Below are 16,951 nucleotides of genomic sequence, written 5' to 3'. Positions count from 1 at the left end.
AGATGTTGTACTGTTTAGTAACACATAAGGTCATCTAGAGATGTATTAATTTACCATCAAAATATACAAGTATATTGAATTTGCAGACAAATAGCCTACTTCATGATTCTATTCTTTCCAACTTCTTTGTTTCTTCAGTATGAAGAGTGCAGTAGTATTCTATGGTAATGCAGAAAGAAGGTACTTTGCCTTTACTTCATAAGAAGTACCACTTTATATCACAAGGTCATTCTGGACATTACAAACCAATTCCCCTCAGGAATAGCTCAGCATCCTGTTCAACTATGGCAGTAAAAGCTTCCACACACCAACTTTAAAATGACAGAAGAGATGTGAAGAAAAAGAACTCCAGGGCAAGGGGACACATGATGACAACCAAGGCCCCATATCGGTAAAACAGCACAGTGTAGCTGTTGAAGTAATTACCTCCAGTCTCTTCAAGTTCATGGATGGTTTAAGCGCATTTTGAATAGGTGAAAGCAGAATAGAAGAAAATCCTCCTAGGATCAGTTCATTTAGAAAACTAACACAGCAGGGAACCAGATGAAGGACTCTGAAACCTTTACATGCTAATATTTAAACTCTGGAATATTTATTAACAGTCTCTTTAAAAAAAAAAACAACAACAAAAACAAAAACACAAAAAAAAACCCAAACCAAAAAAACCCACAAAAACCAACAAACCACAAGAAGTGTTCTAAATCCAGTAGAAGACAAACTTAATACGATCATCCTTGGTAGTCACTTATACAAGATAACTATTTTGGAGTTTTAACTTTAAAAAAAAGCCAGCAATTTTTCCATGTCATAGACATAGACATTTGGGAAATTGAGGGACTACTTACTCAAGTCAAGAACATCATCTGTCTTTATCAGATCTTCCTCCCTTGTGAGTGGTAACTGAGTTTCTGGCTCATCTTGCAAGTGCAGTGATAGTGAACGGAGCATAAAGAAAACTCTGATTGCCTTCAGAAATTAAAAAAAATTAGATTAAAATACTGCTGCATTCAACAGTACACGTTTTAACAGAATCTTACAAACATATACTCGCTTTTACAACCCCTGAGTTTGTTGTCATGCAGTAAATCTGCTTTTTAAATTGAGAAAGTAGACCGTAATTTCAAAGTTAAAAAAAGGATATGGAAGAAGTTGAAACATGCTTCTTATTTTCAATGAAGCAGCAGCAGCAGAGCTTTTATCCCACTGGCACACTTACATAGATTGTGACTGATAGGCAAATGATTACAGGAGCTGTTTAAGTAAAAACAACAATCTTGGATTATTTTTTTTTAAAAACATTATTTTAAGACTGATTGTATTTACAATACCTATATGCTCCAGACAACTATACAACCAACCTTCAGAGACTCTCACATTTTGAACTTAAAACAGCAATAAATTTTCTGGCTGAGTCTAGCTAAGATGTCTACAAGTTTAAGAGAAAACAGTGGGGATTTTTGAGTTTTAAATTTGCTGTGTTCATCAAAACTAACCATGTGCAATACAGCATTCTCTGACAAATTCATCTATAGTCTCAGAAGGTCTACATCAGGGCAAAGCATTCTGAAAGCTCCACCAGTCCCAAGGAACTTTCAACAGCTACTCTGTGAAATTAATATTCTTGTTTTGATTTAGAAATTAATGACATATGGTGTGCAAAGACTAGATAAAGTGCCAAAGAACAATCATCATTTTATTAGTCACATTTTGAAAGGCACCATTTATAATCCTCTTCCACTACAAGAACTGTATTTTCAGTATAGCAAATGAAAAAATCATTTTTTATTACTTCCGGTGTTTTGTTTTTTAAAACAGTTTCCTACATAGTAATTCTGTGGCATACTGTAAATTATCAGCTGCCTTACAGTAAAAGTATTGAGTTCATGGAACAGCTGCAGTGCCCAAGAACTGCCAGATTGCAGGAAGTATTAGGAAAACAAATCTAAACTGCTTTAAAGCAAAACCCTTCACCCCTCTATTTTTAAAATCAACTGAACTGTGGCTCCTGTGAACCAGAAATGCGAGCGCTTGGCCAGCTATCATACTGGTGGTGCTTTCAGAAACCTTTGGCAGAACAGGGACGAAGAGAGGAAAGTCATGTATCTGGCTCTTCCATGAATTGACACCAGAGCAGATGAATTTGGTATGCTGTTGAAATCTAATAGGGCAATATGATTATTTGGAGCAAAGAATGTCAAGGGTATCTAGCAAAAATACAGTATTAACACTACCTTATGAATAACAGCAGAGTCATTTTATCATGGGAGATGATCTCTCCCATATAGACAGATTGCATTCTAATGCATTGTGGATTTTACTGAAATTAAATAGGTTTACTATAAAGCAGTTTCACTACCAGATGCTTCAAGAAGAATTCATAGTATTAGGTTTAAAATTTTCCAAATTCAATCAAGAACAGTAACATCCTTGCATTTTTGGTAATCCAAAAGTCAAACCCAAAAATGTTTGTTTGTTTTTTTTTTAATTCAGAGGGCAGGCATCACTCAGCCTGCTTTCACTTATTTTCCCCTCAATTGTCTTTCCCTCCTAGACACAGCATTAATTTCCCTCACATACATTCCCTATAAAACTAATGTCACTCATCTCCAAACATGTAATCACTTTTACTGCAGAATAATCTACAGGAGTAGGGAAGAAAATCAGAACTTTAGCCTTTGCAAGAAAAAAATAATAAACAAGAACATCAGGTGAAAAAGGAACTACACTCTGCTTCCTACAATAGCCCTCAGTTTGCTAGCAATATCAATATAAACCCAAAAGCATGTGATTTGTGGCTTCCTACAATTATTTTATAACTATTAGATCTCAAAACAGCAGAGCAGTTCAGTAGCCTAGAAATTTTTTTCAGCTGACTTTGTTTTCTTGGTTAGGTAGGAACAAATATGAACTGCTATCTACATTAAAAAACTACACATTACAATGAGGTATACTTTGCGCTGATTCCTCCATCTATATACACATACTATGTGCAAAGAAATAGTAATTTGCAGGGAAACCAACCATATCTTATTACATTCCCATGAAATAGCATTCTCACAGCTAGTTCAAAATCTTCTCTCAAAGTCTTTGCTTGCTATGTACTCCGAGGTGCAGAGTTTGGGACCCATACTGTTCATTACTTCCCAAATAAGCATGTAAATGAGTTTGCATTATTCTAGGTGACTGGTAAGCAGTACCATCTTTATGACTATAGAAATCAGAAGAAAGACATGGAACCAACAAGCGGTAACTGGACTATCAACAATTCAAAAGAGCATCTGATTCTGGGCAGAAGGCTTGATCAAGCAGTAGTAGCTGATTTCAGAAAGCAGCCTAACAACTTCTTGTCATTTTAATGTTTTAAGTCAGAGGGGTTGGCTGTCTGGATTTTGGACATGTGCCTTTTGATAACTTGAGAGATATCTGATTTCTGAGAGTTTCTCCTGAAGTTGTTAAAAGGAAAAGAATTGCCACTTAGAGGGACTTTCTACAGCAAAAGAAGTGAGAGCCTGAAAAGATCTGATCTCTAACAGCTAAGAACTCATGATACAATCAAAGTACAGGACTTCTTCACTTGCTAGCAAAATGAAACTTAAGAACTTTTTCAGAATCATGCCATGGGATGCTCAGAATTGAATCACTATCCATCTGAAACTATCAGCAAAAAGGACGTCCAGCGGGTTAGGCGGCAGCAGCAATGTCTCAAGATACACCTGAAGTTCAGCATATTGTTATGGCAATTCAGCCTAAGAGAGATAGCCTAGCTGGAAGAAAGTAGTACACGAATTCAAAGAAATTCTAAAACTTCTAGAGCAATGCAATCACGGGAAGGAGGACCAACAAGGAAGCGTTCTGGGAATTCTTGCTGATGAGAAAGACCCTTCCATCCCAAAGAATTTACAGGAATATTTGTATTGATTTTTGAATTTCTACCAACAGAAGTTAAACTAGTCCTTATTTAGCAGAAGAAAAACCATGGAGCTGTCAGTTTCCATTAAGATGCATTTCTAAGTATCATTCTGTTAAATGCCTCAGAGAGAATTCTAGGAAGCATTTTTGCTTTCTAAGAACAATACTTTTCAAGATAATCCACTGTACTTTATCAAACTTAACTTGCTGTGATAACAAAAGTTATGTGGCTTATTGTACATAATGAAAACAAAAGTTTTCAAAGATTCCTGGAATATGTTTTTTCTTCAAGAGTACTTGAATATACTTACGTATACATTTACATAAATGCAAAGCTACCCAAAGAACAGCACTTTTCAAATAATAACATCATGCAGTAATGTATCTTTAAGACTTACTGGCACTGCAAGGCTTATAGGACACTGCCAGATAAGGGCCAAGAACTGATTACCCAAGAATGCTGATAATGATGTTGTTATTCAGGTCCTTATCACCTCTACAGATTGTGTTAGTCATAAAAATAGATACTTTGCTGTTTTTCTTCTCACTCTCAAGTTCTCTATCATGAATTACTTCGGCAACATGAATACTGCCGAGTAAAACTGTATTTTTTGCCATGTCTAGAAATACAAGCAATATGAAGCCAGCTAGCATTCCAGTGGAGATTCTTACTATAGGAATATAATGAAAGATAGACTGGCATACCAGATCACAAAAGGAAACTGACAATATATTAATGAGTGTCATCAAAATGCCTTTTTATGTAGATGCCTCCACTGTCTAAAAAATTAAAAACCCAGTGCAAGAACATATTGAATTGACTAGACACAAAAATCGTAGAGAGAAAAAAAAAAGTTTCTCCTCTGGGACAGGTAAATATTACGTACTCTACACACAGGTCTGTCTTCATCAAGTCTTTATGATTTTATGGATGAAGCTTCCAATCAAGCAGCTTTCAAGGAAAAATGTTTGTATTTCTAGAATTGTTCAAAGCCTTTGGCATCATTCTGTCATGAACGAACATAAGAAACAGTCTTACTCACTCTTCGTGTTCTTTCCACATCTCCACAAGGCAATCTTTTCACAAAATCAATACCAGTCAGTGGTGTCCCCGTTGGAGGCAACAGGATTGAGGCATCCATCATCAAGTACTCTACATTCATGGGTTTAATCTATAAAAATATTTTAACACTGATTACTATAGAGAACAATTAGCATTTGCATCTTTACTTTCAAATACAACTCATGGTTGTATATTTTAAGGGGAAGGAATTGTTATAGAGTTCTAAGAATTTTTAATACCATCCAACTTATTTTAAGCTCCTTACATGCAATCTTTCTTTTCTATCAGCTCATCATTGCCTAACATACTGTTGAAGTTTCCATACTGAAAAAACACAGGAAAAGACTGTGAAAGATTACAGAAGAAAAGCTATTTCATGAGTACTAAACCCCAAAGTCTGTCAGGCTTGATTTTAAGTTTTGACTCAAATTCGTAATTACTTCAATCACAAGAAAAAGTTTGCCATATCTTTTTCTCTCCAAAAAGAACTCTCTAGTCTCTAATAATGCAGTAACTTTCATACTAGACAGTTTGCTTCAGTCTTGCTAGTAACAGAGTCTCTCCCTACATGGTTGCTCATTTTCATGAATAAATGGTATCTGAAATAACTATCCTTTTGTACCCTTCGGCAATTTCATCCAAGTTCTATTATTTACACATGCACTAGAGACATGAGCTTCTTTTTGTCAGAAAGCTAGCTGGAATGGCTAAAACATATTAAAGCCCTTCCCACAGCTTGTATGATATTCTGCATAGAAGAAAAACGCAGTCATGCGGGCATTCCAAAATAGCCAACTGTAACTGGAAGCGTTCCTGGCCACTTTGCCATGGTAAGATACCATAAAAGAAACAGACTGAAACAAGAATTTTCAGAGTGCAGTCTTGAACTGCTGCCTTGCACTCATACAAACTCAAAACCAGTCTTTAGACAATTTTTCTGATCGTAGAACAATTCATCTTCAGTGTCTGAAACACTGGATTAACAAATTTAATTGATGTGTAGAAAGATACAGAAATCTACATAGACAGTGAGAACAAACGAGAACACAGAACTAAAATTTCCAACAAGTAAATAACTACTATAGATGCAATTCACCTGAGTGTACACTGGTTTAAACAGCATTTTACATCATAAAGGTAAAGAATGTTAAAAAAGAAAACTCATTGCTGAAAGCAAAATTAATAAGGACTACAGTGTTCAGTTTACTTACTCCTCTGAACCTTCATCTACCATTAATAAAGGCACAACTTTTTCCTTTCTTTGTCATTCAGACAGAGCAAGTATACTTCTGCCTTGGTAGAAGCTCTGTACCATGTTATTTACACAACTCATCTGACAAGACAACAACAGTGTTACTTAGTACTTAAATTGGCCCACCCAGCAAGTAATTTGCTAGCTAGGCAAATAAACATCCTTTAAGGAAAACAAACTTCAAGTTCCAGGGTGTAGATCTGTCTTTTATGGTGAATGAAAAAAATGCAGTCTCAGAAATAGAGACACAACAGAAAAACCTACATGTATACTGAACTTGCAACATAAAAATGATGGTAGTATCAGTGTCACTTCTCAAACTAAATGTACAGCAATACTTAACTACGAAAAAATTACATGTTTTACTAAATACTTCTATTATTTAGGCTGGTAAGATATATGCAAGATGCTTCCCATATTAAAAGACTTATTGCAACACACCAACTGTAGACTGTGTTTTGGTTTTTTTCTTCAAAAAGACCACTAGTGGCTGCTTATTAAATCCCTGTACCACTGTGGAAAAAAAATCTGTAACTGACTACCCAAAGTATTTTTATCCAAATTCTAACCTAAGAATTGAAACAGATAATTAGTTTCAAAACATGTTTACAGGTTAAATATGAACTGTTTGAGATTAAGTTTAGTAATCTGTTAAAACTTTCACAGCCAGTACTGTGGCACAGGCAGTACGTCTCCTAGATGAGACAAGGGCCCTGATACTTGCTCGCCAGAACCCTGTTCTCTTGTGGCAAGTAAAGTGGCACCACTCAAAACTGAAACCTTGCTGGGATTCAGAGACATATAGGAAGATTTCCACATTGTTTAATAACCAGAAAAAAAAATTAATCCAATGTCTCATTTCTCAGAATAAAGTAATTTTTGTATACTCACTTTCAGAAAGTAATGGGCTTTTATTTAATAGAGAGCTGTGAAATTTCACATAAACCATTTATGTTAGTGTAGACACAACTCCTCGGAGACCAAAACAACCCATCCACATTTTGTTATTCTACTGCCAGAAATAAAGATACCAGCATACTCAGTAGTTATTAGTAAGTACTTGTTCTTGCTCCTGTGCTGTATCTGGGTTTGAGGATTTGGCAGGGCAGAAGGGGTGTCACTTACTGTCATACTCCGGTATTCATCTTCAAACATATCCAGAAAAATTTCTTCTCCCTTTCAAAAAACAGGGATACAGACATATCATGAATCCTTACGGCTATGAAGCCGTGTTTGTTTAATTATGTACTGGGTGTCTGTGTCCAGGTGCTGGCAGCAGGGCTGCAGGGGCCCGTGTGCGGAGACACCAGGGCTGCTCTGTGACAGACACGGCCAGTTCCAGCCACCTCCAACAGCCCCACTGCAGGACACGGCTGAGCCCTTCAGCAACACTGATGGCACCTCTGGGAAAACACGTTTAAGAAAGGGAGATAGATTCCTCTGCAGCCCACGGAGAGGACCGTGGTGGAGCAGATATCCACAGTGCAGCATCGGAGCAGGTGGATATGCCCTGAAGGAACTGCAGTCTGTGGAGGACCCACAATGAAGTGGATTTTTTTCCGGAAGGACTGCAGCCCATGGAGGAGAGGACCCACACTGGGGCAGGGGAAAATGTGAGGAAGAAGCAGCAGCAGAGATGAACTGTTATGGACTGACCCCAAACCCCCATTTCCCGTCCCCCCGTACCACTCAGCAGGGGGAGAAGGTAGAAGGGTCAGGAATGAAGGAGCGAAGTTGAGCCTGGGAAAAGGGAGGAGTGGGGGAAGGCGTTGTTTCATTTGTCTTTGTTTCTGACTATCTAAAATTATTTTAATTGGCAACAGATTAATTTTTGCCAAGTTTGGTCTGGTTTGCCCATGACGGTAATTGGTAAGAGATCTCCCTGGCTTTATCTCAACCACAAGATTTTTTCATGTTCTATTCTCCCTCCGTCCTGTTGGTTAACCCACCACAAGTTACTTATTTTTTGTAAGTCACATTGAGAAAAAATTCTTCAAAAGAATTCTAACAAAACTAGGAAGATATTTTAGACACTCAAAATCTGTCATGGATTTACTGCTCTTTATATAGAAGTTAACACCTAGGGCTAAAATTATTTTTTTTCTCATTGTTTACAATACAAAAAAAAAAAGGCAGCAAAAAGCTACAGAGGTCTCCAATAAGAAAAAAAAGATGAATTAAAATTTTAGATCATCATTTCAGATAAGACACAAACAAAAAGTAATGCCAAACAAACACATTCCCTATTACTGTCAATGATAAAATCCCAGAAATGTTCTAATAGCATGGCTCTCTTCCATTAAGTACATAGCAGATGCAACAAAAGCACATGACTGCTAACTTGACCTCCAGTACAAACCCTGTGAGACTTCTAACAGCCTTTTTGTGACATATGTCAGTGTGGTATGGGAAGGGCAGGAAAGGAGAGGAATCCTCCAACAAAACACTTCCTTCTCTATCACAAATACGGAGTTTCCATCTTAAAAAAAAGTGCTGCCTCGGGCACTATGTAGAGACTGGGCTGCAGACTTGCTTCTAATTCCACATTATGTAAAGGCTTTTTTCTTACAGCATTTTGCCTACGTACCTTATAGAAACGACGAAGGAGATGAACACTTTCTTCCCTCGCACCCTAGAAAAGATAAAATAACTGTGTTTCAGGGAGTAAATACACCGTTTACTCAAAAGTCACATTTAAAAAAGCACCCAAAAACTCATACAGACAAGACTGTCTATTAATATCCCCATATTCATAGCCTTCAGCCCAGAATTTGATAGAATACAGTTCTTGCATTTACAAGAATACACATATGCGAGCTTGTTAGTTTCAAAAGCACTCTTCTTTATATTGTTGAGATGGATAACATACAAATTTCAGACAGAAAATTAAACATAACCCTGCTTGAGAAGTAAGAGTTTAAACAGCAAGGTAACAGCAAAGCTGAGAACAGAACATGGGGTATTGATTCTTTACGTTCACTGCACAGAGCCACCAATGGAAATATGTTCTAGAAGCTCAAATTTCACATTTATGCTTATTGCAATCAGAAATGAAACAAATTGTTTCAACTATACTACAAGACTCAAAGACAAGTAATGCTGTGACTGGTAATTTGAAAGAAAATACTTACCTCAAGGCAAGCAAGGTGAACATCTTTTATGATGCTGCCATTTTTAGAAAACACAAGCTGCTTCAGCAACAGGCAGCCAAGTTCTAAAGTTGCCAAACGGATTTTTCCATCTATGAAAAGCAAATTTCAATATACAAAACAGTAGCAGTTTAAGTATTGCTGTTTTCATTACCCCATGTTCTCAAATGTTTCTACTCTTCTCTGCAATTGTCATAAACTTTGCTTCTCTGTCATACACACCCTATCTGAAAAGGATGAGTGCTGACACTGGCTTAAAATGCTGATGACTAATAAAAAAAAGAACAAACTGGAAGAGTAATTTAAAGCAGAAGAAAATGTAAAACAGAACCATGCAGTAAGAAGGCAATAAAAATTAATACTATTAGAAAAGAAGCCGAAAACAATGCCTTTATTAATCTGAAGCACAGGTTGAATTACACTAAAATTACAAAAGATTCAGACATTTGGCATGGATAAAGTTACAAGATGAAAGGAAGTTTTGTATAGAACTTATTAATAAGGTATAGATTTTCCTTAAAAAAAAGTCTACAGGATTCAGATACAGCCTGGATGTGAGAATCTACAGAAGTCAGAGTGAAAGAATGCATTGAGATTTTAAGTTTATAGTTTCAGAAGGATTTAAAAAAAACAAAGATATTAGCAATGTACAGTCTGAGCTCAGTGATCAATACTAAGACAATATATGCAAAAGACAGACAGACATCTTAGCGTTTGACCCCAACTCCCATCTACTATTTTACAAGTTAGCACTTGCTGCCAGAAACTAAAGACAAAGGTCAGTACCCCCAAGAAGAGGAGAAAAGGAGATGTTCTACACAGCATTTAGCAAGCTTAATAAAAAACCCCTATTTCCACCCTTCCCCAGAAGTGCTTTTGTTTAAATAAAAGCATTTCCTCATCTTGCACTCTTTCCTTCTGCAGTACGTACAAACTCTTTATATACAAATGTGCTTTTAATCTGTGACTGGCGTATCAGCATAACAAGTTAATACTCTGTAGATCAGTCTTGCAAGTCAAACAAGCATTAGATTTTATTCTGCAGAAAATCAGGAATTTGATAGTGCATCAGTTTCAGGGGAAAACCAGTTCTATGCATTTGAAGTTTTAAGAGGGGAAGTGCAGGGAGAAGAGCTGTGGCTTGAACAAAAAAAATCATGTTTCCGTGGAACAGGTCACTGACACTTGTATCCCTCATTTCACAAAACAGTTGAGATCAGAAAAAACCCCACATTTTCTGCAAAACAGTTCAGAACTGAAAATACAATCTGCAATTAAAAAAAAATCATGGGAAGATTTGCTATCACATCTAGAGACAAAGGACTGCTATAAGCAAAGGGTACCATTCAGTTTAAGACTACTTCTCCACTGCAATTACTTTAACAAGCAAAGGTGCCACAGATCATATTTTCAGAATGAAATCCTACATTAAGCTAAAATCACTATACATCTCATCATTTTTGTTTTTTCAAAACAACAGAAAGTAGTAATTAAGACAATGGATCCCTGTATAGTTCTGAGTATAAAAACAACTGTTCAGCAGAAATCCAGAGTTTCTGGTTCCTCAACTAAGGAAAACCTGATAGTTGTCTTTCACAGATCATATCTACTTATTGCTCATCGATGAGCATGCTAAACAGATGCTTTCCCCTCAAAGACAAGAGGCTAGGTAGCATTTTTTTTTTAATCTTCAAAAATTTCAGCTCAGCAAGAAAACAAATACTGGAAAAGTGATACCTGGTTGTGCAGCATAATTCATTATCCTGATAAGCCCTTCTGCAAGTACATGATTATATGAATTTCTCTCTTCAGCATGTTGAGCTGGAAGTTGAATTCTCTCCAGCTTGACTGGGTCAATTCCTTTTGTGGGGGATGAAGGAAGAAAGGGAAATTAGAAAACAGGAGTACGCCTCGAGGTAAGTATTTAATAGGCGTGGCAGTTTTCTCAGAAGAGTGTAATTAGCAATACAAAACTGGGCAAGTTAGTTCTGAATTTCTATTACAAGGAAAAGGAGGAACAATAGAAAGACTGAACACATTTATATATCACTTAAAAATCTCAGCCTTAAATGGAGCCTACAGGGTGAAGACACTCAAATCCCAAAGTGTTTGGTGATATCCAAACCATGTTTCTGCATCTGAAATTCTCAGACTATTTGTTTGCATCTAAATCAAAACAAAGTCAAGCCATACATCTGAAGAGCGTAAGGGCTGAAGTAGAAAAGACAGAAGTCTGATTTTAAATTCTGCTTTGGTAGTAAGTCATCATTTCACATATTTTTTTTAAAAACAAGAATTTTATTTTGTAACTAGTAGCCTCTTCTTTTGTACCCTCCCCAACACAAATCACAGATTCCCACTGACTTGTTGTATAAGGAGACTACACCCATCTTTCTTCAACCTGTTCCTCTAAAATAGCAAAGTTATTTCTCAGAATAGACTGGCTACTGTAAAACCTCTTAGAACAAAACATAGTTATGGATTGCTGAGGATCAACCTGTCCTTGTTCTAAAGAATGGCAACAAACAACCCCATAAAACAGAAGATGACTATATTGAGGTTTATAATTTCTTCCAACCACGAACTTGTAGTTAACTCTACCTAACAAAGCCATTTGTGATACCTGATTATTTTCTTCACTAAGCGTCTGTATTTGGAACAATTAATAAAGGTCTGTTTGAAGATTAATGACAGTGATACAAATGTTCTCTGTCATGATGAGACTGAAGAAAGGGGTTGCGGGGGAAGGAAGCATTTAAGGAACCAGGGCAATCAGAGTATTAGTGTTCACAACAATCTAACAGTTCAGTAAAGAGCTGCAGTTTTCATTCTGGAAAGGAAAGCTGTTTATGAGTAACATATCTTAGAGAATATCTATATGCAGATTAAGCTCTCACAGAAGGATATGGTCATTAACCAGCAGAAAACCATTAAGGAGACCAAGAAAACATGGGGGAGGAATGAGGCAGGAACAGGCAGGTGCTCAACAAAGCGGCCAAATTGAAATCACAGCAAAATATATATATTCAGCATCTTTCGTTTGGTTGACTGCCTGCCAAGGATGCAGAATTCTGCATTCCCGAGATACAGTACATGCTCCAGCAACATATATGAAGGGCTCCTTCTGGGATTAAAGATCTCTCAGATACAACTTGCAACAAATCTGTTTAGCTGCATACATGTAACTCTTGGGATGCTTTCTTCCTGTTCACATGGACGTTTATTGCTGGTGAAAAACAAGCAAATTTTCTTTAAACTTATTCAAGAACATGGTGCAAAATGCAGACTCGGTATCCAAACTGAAGGAGTCACAATCAAAAGCCTCGATAGGGTGCCTACATTTAGTGACAAGAGACTGAGAAGGCTGCTCCCTTAGAAGGAAGGCCTGAAACCAAAGTTCTTGGTTAAGCTAGGGCAATTCAGCTTTTTTTTTAGCGTGTTCTGTTGTAGCCTTCTCCACAGTGCCAGAATGAATAGGATAGCAGGGGAAGGTGAAATTCAAACTGACCAGCTAGAGAATCAGAAACGTGTTTGAAACAGCCAATATACTGAAATAGAAAACTGCAACTCATTTTCCTGTGGTGTAGAGAGGACAAGCTTGTCTTGCATTCAGTCACACGAAATCATCGTAAATTTCCAATTCATTACCTGTTTGAACTGATTCAAGTGTTCACTAGAGCATTTACCATCTTTGTCAGGTAGACAGTAAATAGATACTCAGATCCTAGGCACACAACTCCTAGAGATTTATTGCTTCCTGAAACTGGAGAAACAACTTGGCCTCTGCATGTTTGGAGAGAGAGCTTCATGACCTTTTGTAAAAGAAAAGGATCATTCACACATACCTTGAGAAAGTCTGTAAGCAGACAGATCTTTTGCATTATACTGAATTCAGGTACAAACATTGGCTCCAGCTCAATCCTGAGGCACCTTCCATGACTGACATTGAGTTTGGTGTAGAAAGGAGCAGCTGTACAGCTCCCGAGCTTTTAAAGAACAACATTCTGCTCTTGCATCAAACAGGGGCACTAAATCAGCAGCTTGCAAAACCCCTCCTCTTCGAGACAGAGGCGTTGATTCCATGGCCCCCAAGGCTGAAAGCAGTCTATTATAGGGCACTAGAGGAGTGGGTTGTTTAAAGACAGTGAAGACCAAAACTGGATGTCATTATCTGTGTAGCACCTAAGATCTAGGGTCAAGGATAGGGGGAGAAAGGAAAATAGCTTCCAAAGAGCAACAGGCTAATGTAAATTGTTGACAAGGAAAGCCAACGAGTATAGCCTAAAGAATTTTTCATTTAGAGAGGGCTGATGTGACCACCAAAGGATGAAGTGTTGATTTTGACCCCTTGGATGCATAAAAGGTATCTCCAGTTTTAGGGCCAGGACACTTTTAGTCTCTTAAAAGACAGATATTTCACTGCCTGTTGTAATTCTCTTGGCAACCCTGGATATTGGGTGAAAAATAAACAGCACAGACTGCTGAAACTAAGCAGCAAGAGGCTGCATCTGCTGCATTCCTCACTGTTTACAGCAATACTATAGATGTAAGCAAGTCATCTTTGGAACAAGAGAGGTTATCAGACTTTTGTTCTGGGAACAGGTTATTGAAGACTGACTAATTACATTAAAAGCAAATACAGCGGGCTGAAGGACTATGGTCTTAAATAGAAGAATTCTTAAGAATTACAACCCCAGAGTGCAGGCTTTCTCCTTTACAATGACATTGAAAGACTTCCGGGGACTCTCTGAAGCTGCAACAGATACACCTAATGATTTTGGCTATTCACAGCTTCAGCTAATGAATTTTAAGAGAAGAGAATCCATCTCTGACATCAGGGTTTTCTAGCACAGTGATGTTCAAAAGTCCCTCAGGGAAAACATTTTCTGGAAGAAGTATACTGGTTGCAGAGGGGTGTGGGAAATCAGAGATGCAAGTCAGAGAGTGCTAGAGCACGGCAAGGCTGTGGTGCTATCTTTGGTGATATTAGTTGTGTTATTATCTCATCATAAGAGACTGTGAAAGTCCTGAAATTGTCTGCAAATTATAATCTCAGAGAAGCATTCCTTCATTCTGGGAAAAAGATAAAACCATCAAGAGGAGGGAGGAGAACAGGAGGGGATCAGCTTAACTAGTTCCCTCAAGATTAATTTCCACTCATTAGAAGTACCCTGAAGCTAGAACAGAATCCTTACTTTTAAGCATGCCATCACACCTGATGCTCTTTTGCTCAGTTTACTGTAGCAGTTGATTCATTTAAATTACTAGTATGTTGTAGAAACTATCCTCACAAGCAGAAAGTAACTTAAATTCAGCTCTCAATTCCCGAAACACATGATTATTCACATGTACGAGATGTTTATGTTATTGCTCCATAAGGAATCTATTTAAAATGCACACAAAAATAAACAGCAAAAAAGCTAACCATAATCATCCCTTAGAAAAGGTTACATATTCTCATACTGTCTGAATTATAATGAAATACACATTTAACATAGTTTTGCTAGTTTATAAAATAGTCCAGGCTCCTTGAGAGACTTGCAAGGTGTATTATGGCATAGAACGCTGACAATTTAAACAAGCGTTCAATCAATTATGGCACAATGGATGAGAAGGCTGTTGAGGAATTGGAGAGTATAAAAAGAATTACTGAAGGACTGTCAAAGCTAGACAGAAATAAGCAATACATGACTTCCATAATCACATCTGATTCTCAGGCCTTGTGCATTATCTATATGTTTAAAGTATACAAATATTTAATTTTAACATGTGGGGAGAAGTTTTACAACATTTTATGCTTCGCTTACATGTAGCAATCATAACCCATGCAAAGTGGGAAAGAACTAGATCCCATATATATGTAGACTGAATATAGTGGGCTTCAACTGAAATTAAGAGATAAAAACGAAACACAATAATCCTATTCCAATTCCAAGAAACCTATGGAAAAAAAAGTTACCTGATGTTCAAAGCTTTCTACCAAATTGTTCTTAAAATGGTGATCCTTAGCAACTGTTTTTGCTTACAGCATACTTATTTCTGCGCCCCCATGTAAAGAATTTCTCACCGTTTAAGGCATACATAAACAAGTTACAAACAGATCATGCCTGTCCAAAACCATGTGTCTCAATTTTCTCTGGGAAAAGCAAAAATTGCTTACCTTTGTTGTGTGACATTGCATATAGAAGACAGAGCACAAAGAGGGCATAGTAATCATCTTCAGCACAGTCCAGCGCATTATAGACCATATCAAGAAAAGGCCTGTGGAAAGGCATAATTTTAAAATGGTTATGAAGAAAAAGACCATATCTACAGAAAAATTATTAACTATCTTGTTCTGCATGTAGTTAATGGAAGAGGCAAATTTACAGTAATGCACATTTTTAGGCATTAAACAAAGATTAACCTGTCTAAGAGCACTCAGATTATAGTCATGCCTTGTATTTACATCCTGACATTAATTCTGATGTTTTAACGGGATTTGTTACATAATACTTTCCCAAGAATTTATTGTTCACACAGTTACTGGGTTGTCTGTAGCACATTTAGTATATGTGCAGAAGCATTGTACAGCTTGTTTTAAGTGTATACATAAGTAAACTTCAAGGATCTGCTATCACTGTTGTATATAAAAAAAGACTACCTTAAAACTCATGTAGTAAATGGAGTTGAAAAGTTTTTAGTATTACAAGAAAGCAGTTTTCACTAAAAGTTTGAAAGAAGCTAGGTTATTCTAAAACAATCAGAGAAAAACTTTACTGTCGAACAGTTATAGGAAAGAAAAATTAACAAGGAGGGAACATCTGAATGGAAAAAAGAAAGCTTTGGACTGCAAATGAGCTTTGTTTTCCTGGGTTTAAGCATGTTTGATCTATGACACATACATAGGAAGCTACAAACAGTGACAAGTTCACCCTTCACCTGTAGCCTGAACAGACCACAAAAGTCAATTTAATCCAGAAGCCATCTGGACAGATCAGATATGGCTGAGATTTAGCTGATTGTTAGCATAAGTTTGATGGCAAGGCAACTCGGCTTCTTGTCTTAAGTGGGCTTGCATCCAGTCAGTTCAGAGCACAAGTTGAAATTAAATCCATTTTCACAGGTGGCCCAGTCGGGGAGGGGAATAATTAAAAAAATCAGGGAAGCGTCAGTCACCAGAAGAGAGCTTAGAACCTTGACTGAAAAGAGGTAATTCCTACCTCTCAAAGTATTTTTTTTAACAGTGAAAGGAAAAAAATTCCTTAATTACCTAAATTACATCCAAAGAAAATACATTAAAATAACATCCAAAGTCATAAAACTGAATAAATTTTCCTATCTTCAGACCTAGCAGACAAGAAACATCCACTACAAACTCATCATTGTGGTTACCTACGGGTCAGAAGGGCTATCAAAGATCAGAACACAACATACTTCTATACCTACTCCAGACCCGTGGCACCCTCATCGTCACACTCAATGGATCCCAGTAAGCCAGTCAACCCAAGTCATAACAATGTATTGAACACTTCCCGTCAGCTCCACGCACATTTCAACAACATGCTCTCTTACTAAAAGAAGGCTATGACAAGAATA

At 37.1% G+C, this 16,951-nt stretch overlaps 1 protein-coding gene across 4 annotated transcripts in view; it reads right to left on the bottom strand.

The window, feature by feature from the left end:
* Nucleotides 1–16,951, bottom strand: part of CLEC16A (C-type lectin domain family 16, member A) — a 92,991-nt gene that overhangs the window by 47,098 nt on the left and 28,942 nt on the right. For all 4 annotated transcript variants that reach the window (XR_775084.1, XM_010578449.1, XM_010578450.1 and 1 more), the window contains exons 12-18: nt 15,534–15,634; nt 11,111–11,233; nt 9,356–9,465; nt 8,812–8,856; nt 7,350–7,400; nt 4,953–5,081; nt 846–966 (exon numbers count right to left, since the gene is read on the bottom strand). Coding sequence is in view for 3 of the 4 variants with exons in the window: in XM_010578449.1 (XP_010576751.1) it covers nt 846–966; nt 4,953–5,081; nt 7,350–7,400; nt 8,812–8,856; nt 9,356–9,465; nt 11,111–11,233; nt 15,534–15,634 (680 nt within the window). In the remaining variant the exon portion in view is untranslated. The remainder of the gene's footprint in view (nt 1–845; nt 967–4,952; nt 5,082–7,349; nt 7,401–8,811; nt 8,857–9,355; nt 9,466–11,110; nt 11,234–15,533; nt 15,635–16,951) is intronic.

Source organism: Haliaeetus leucocephalus, unplaced genomic scaffold (assembly GCF_000737465.1).
Source record: "Haliaeetus leucocephalus isolate CR32 unplaced genomic scaffold, Haliaeetus_leucocephalus-4.0 Scaffold636, whole genome shotgun sequence".
NCBI classification, from domain to species: Eukaryota; Metazoa; Chordata; class Aves; order Accipitriformes; family Accipitridae; genus Haliaeetus; species Haliaeetus leucocephalus.
The sequence above is the reverse complement of the archived record's forward strand: the minus strand, read 5'-3'. Positions and strand labels throughout refer to the sequence as shown.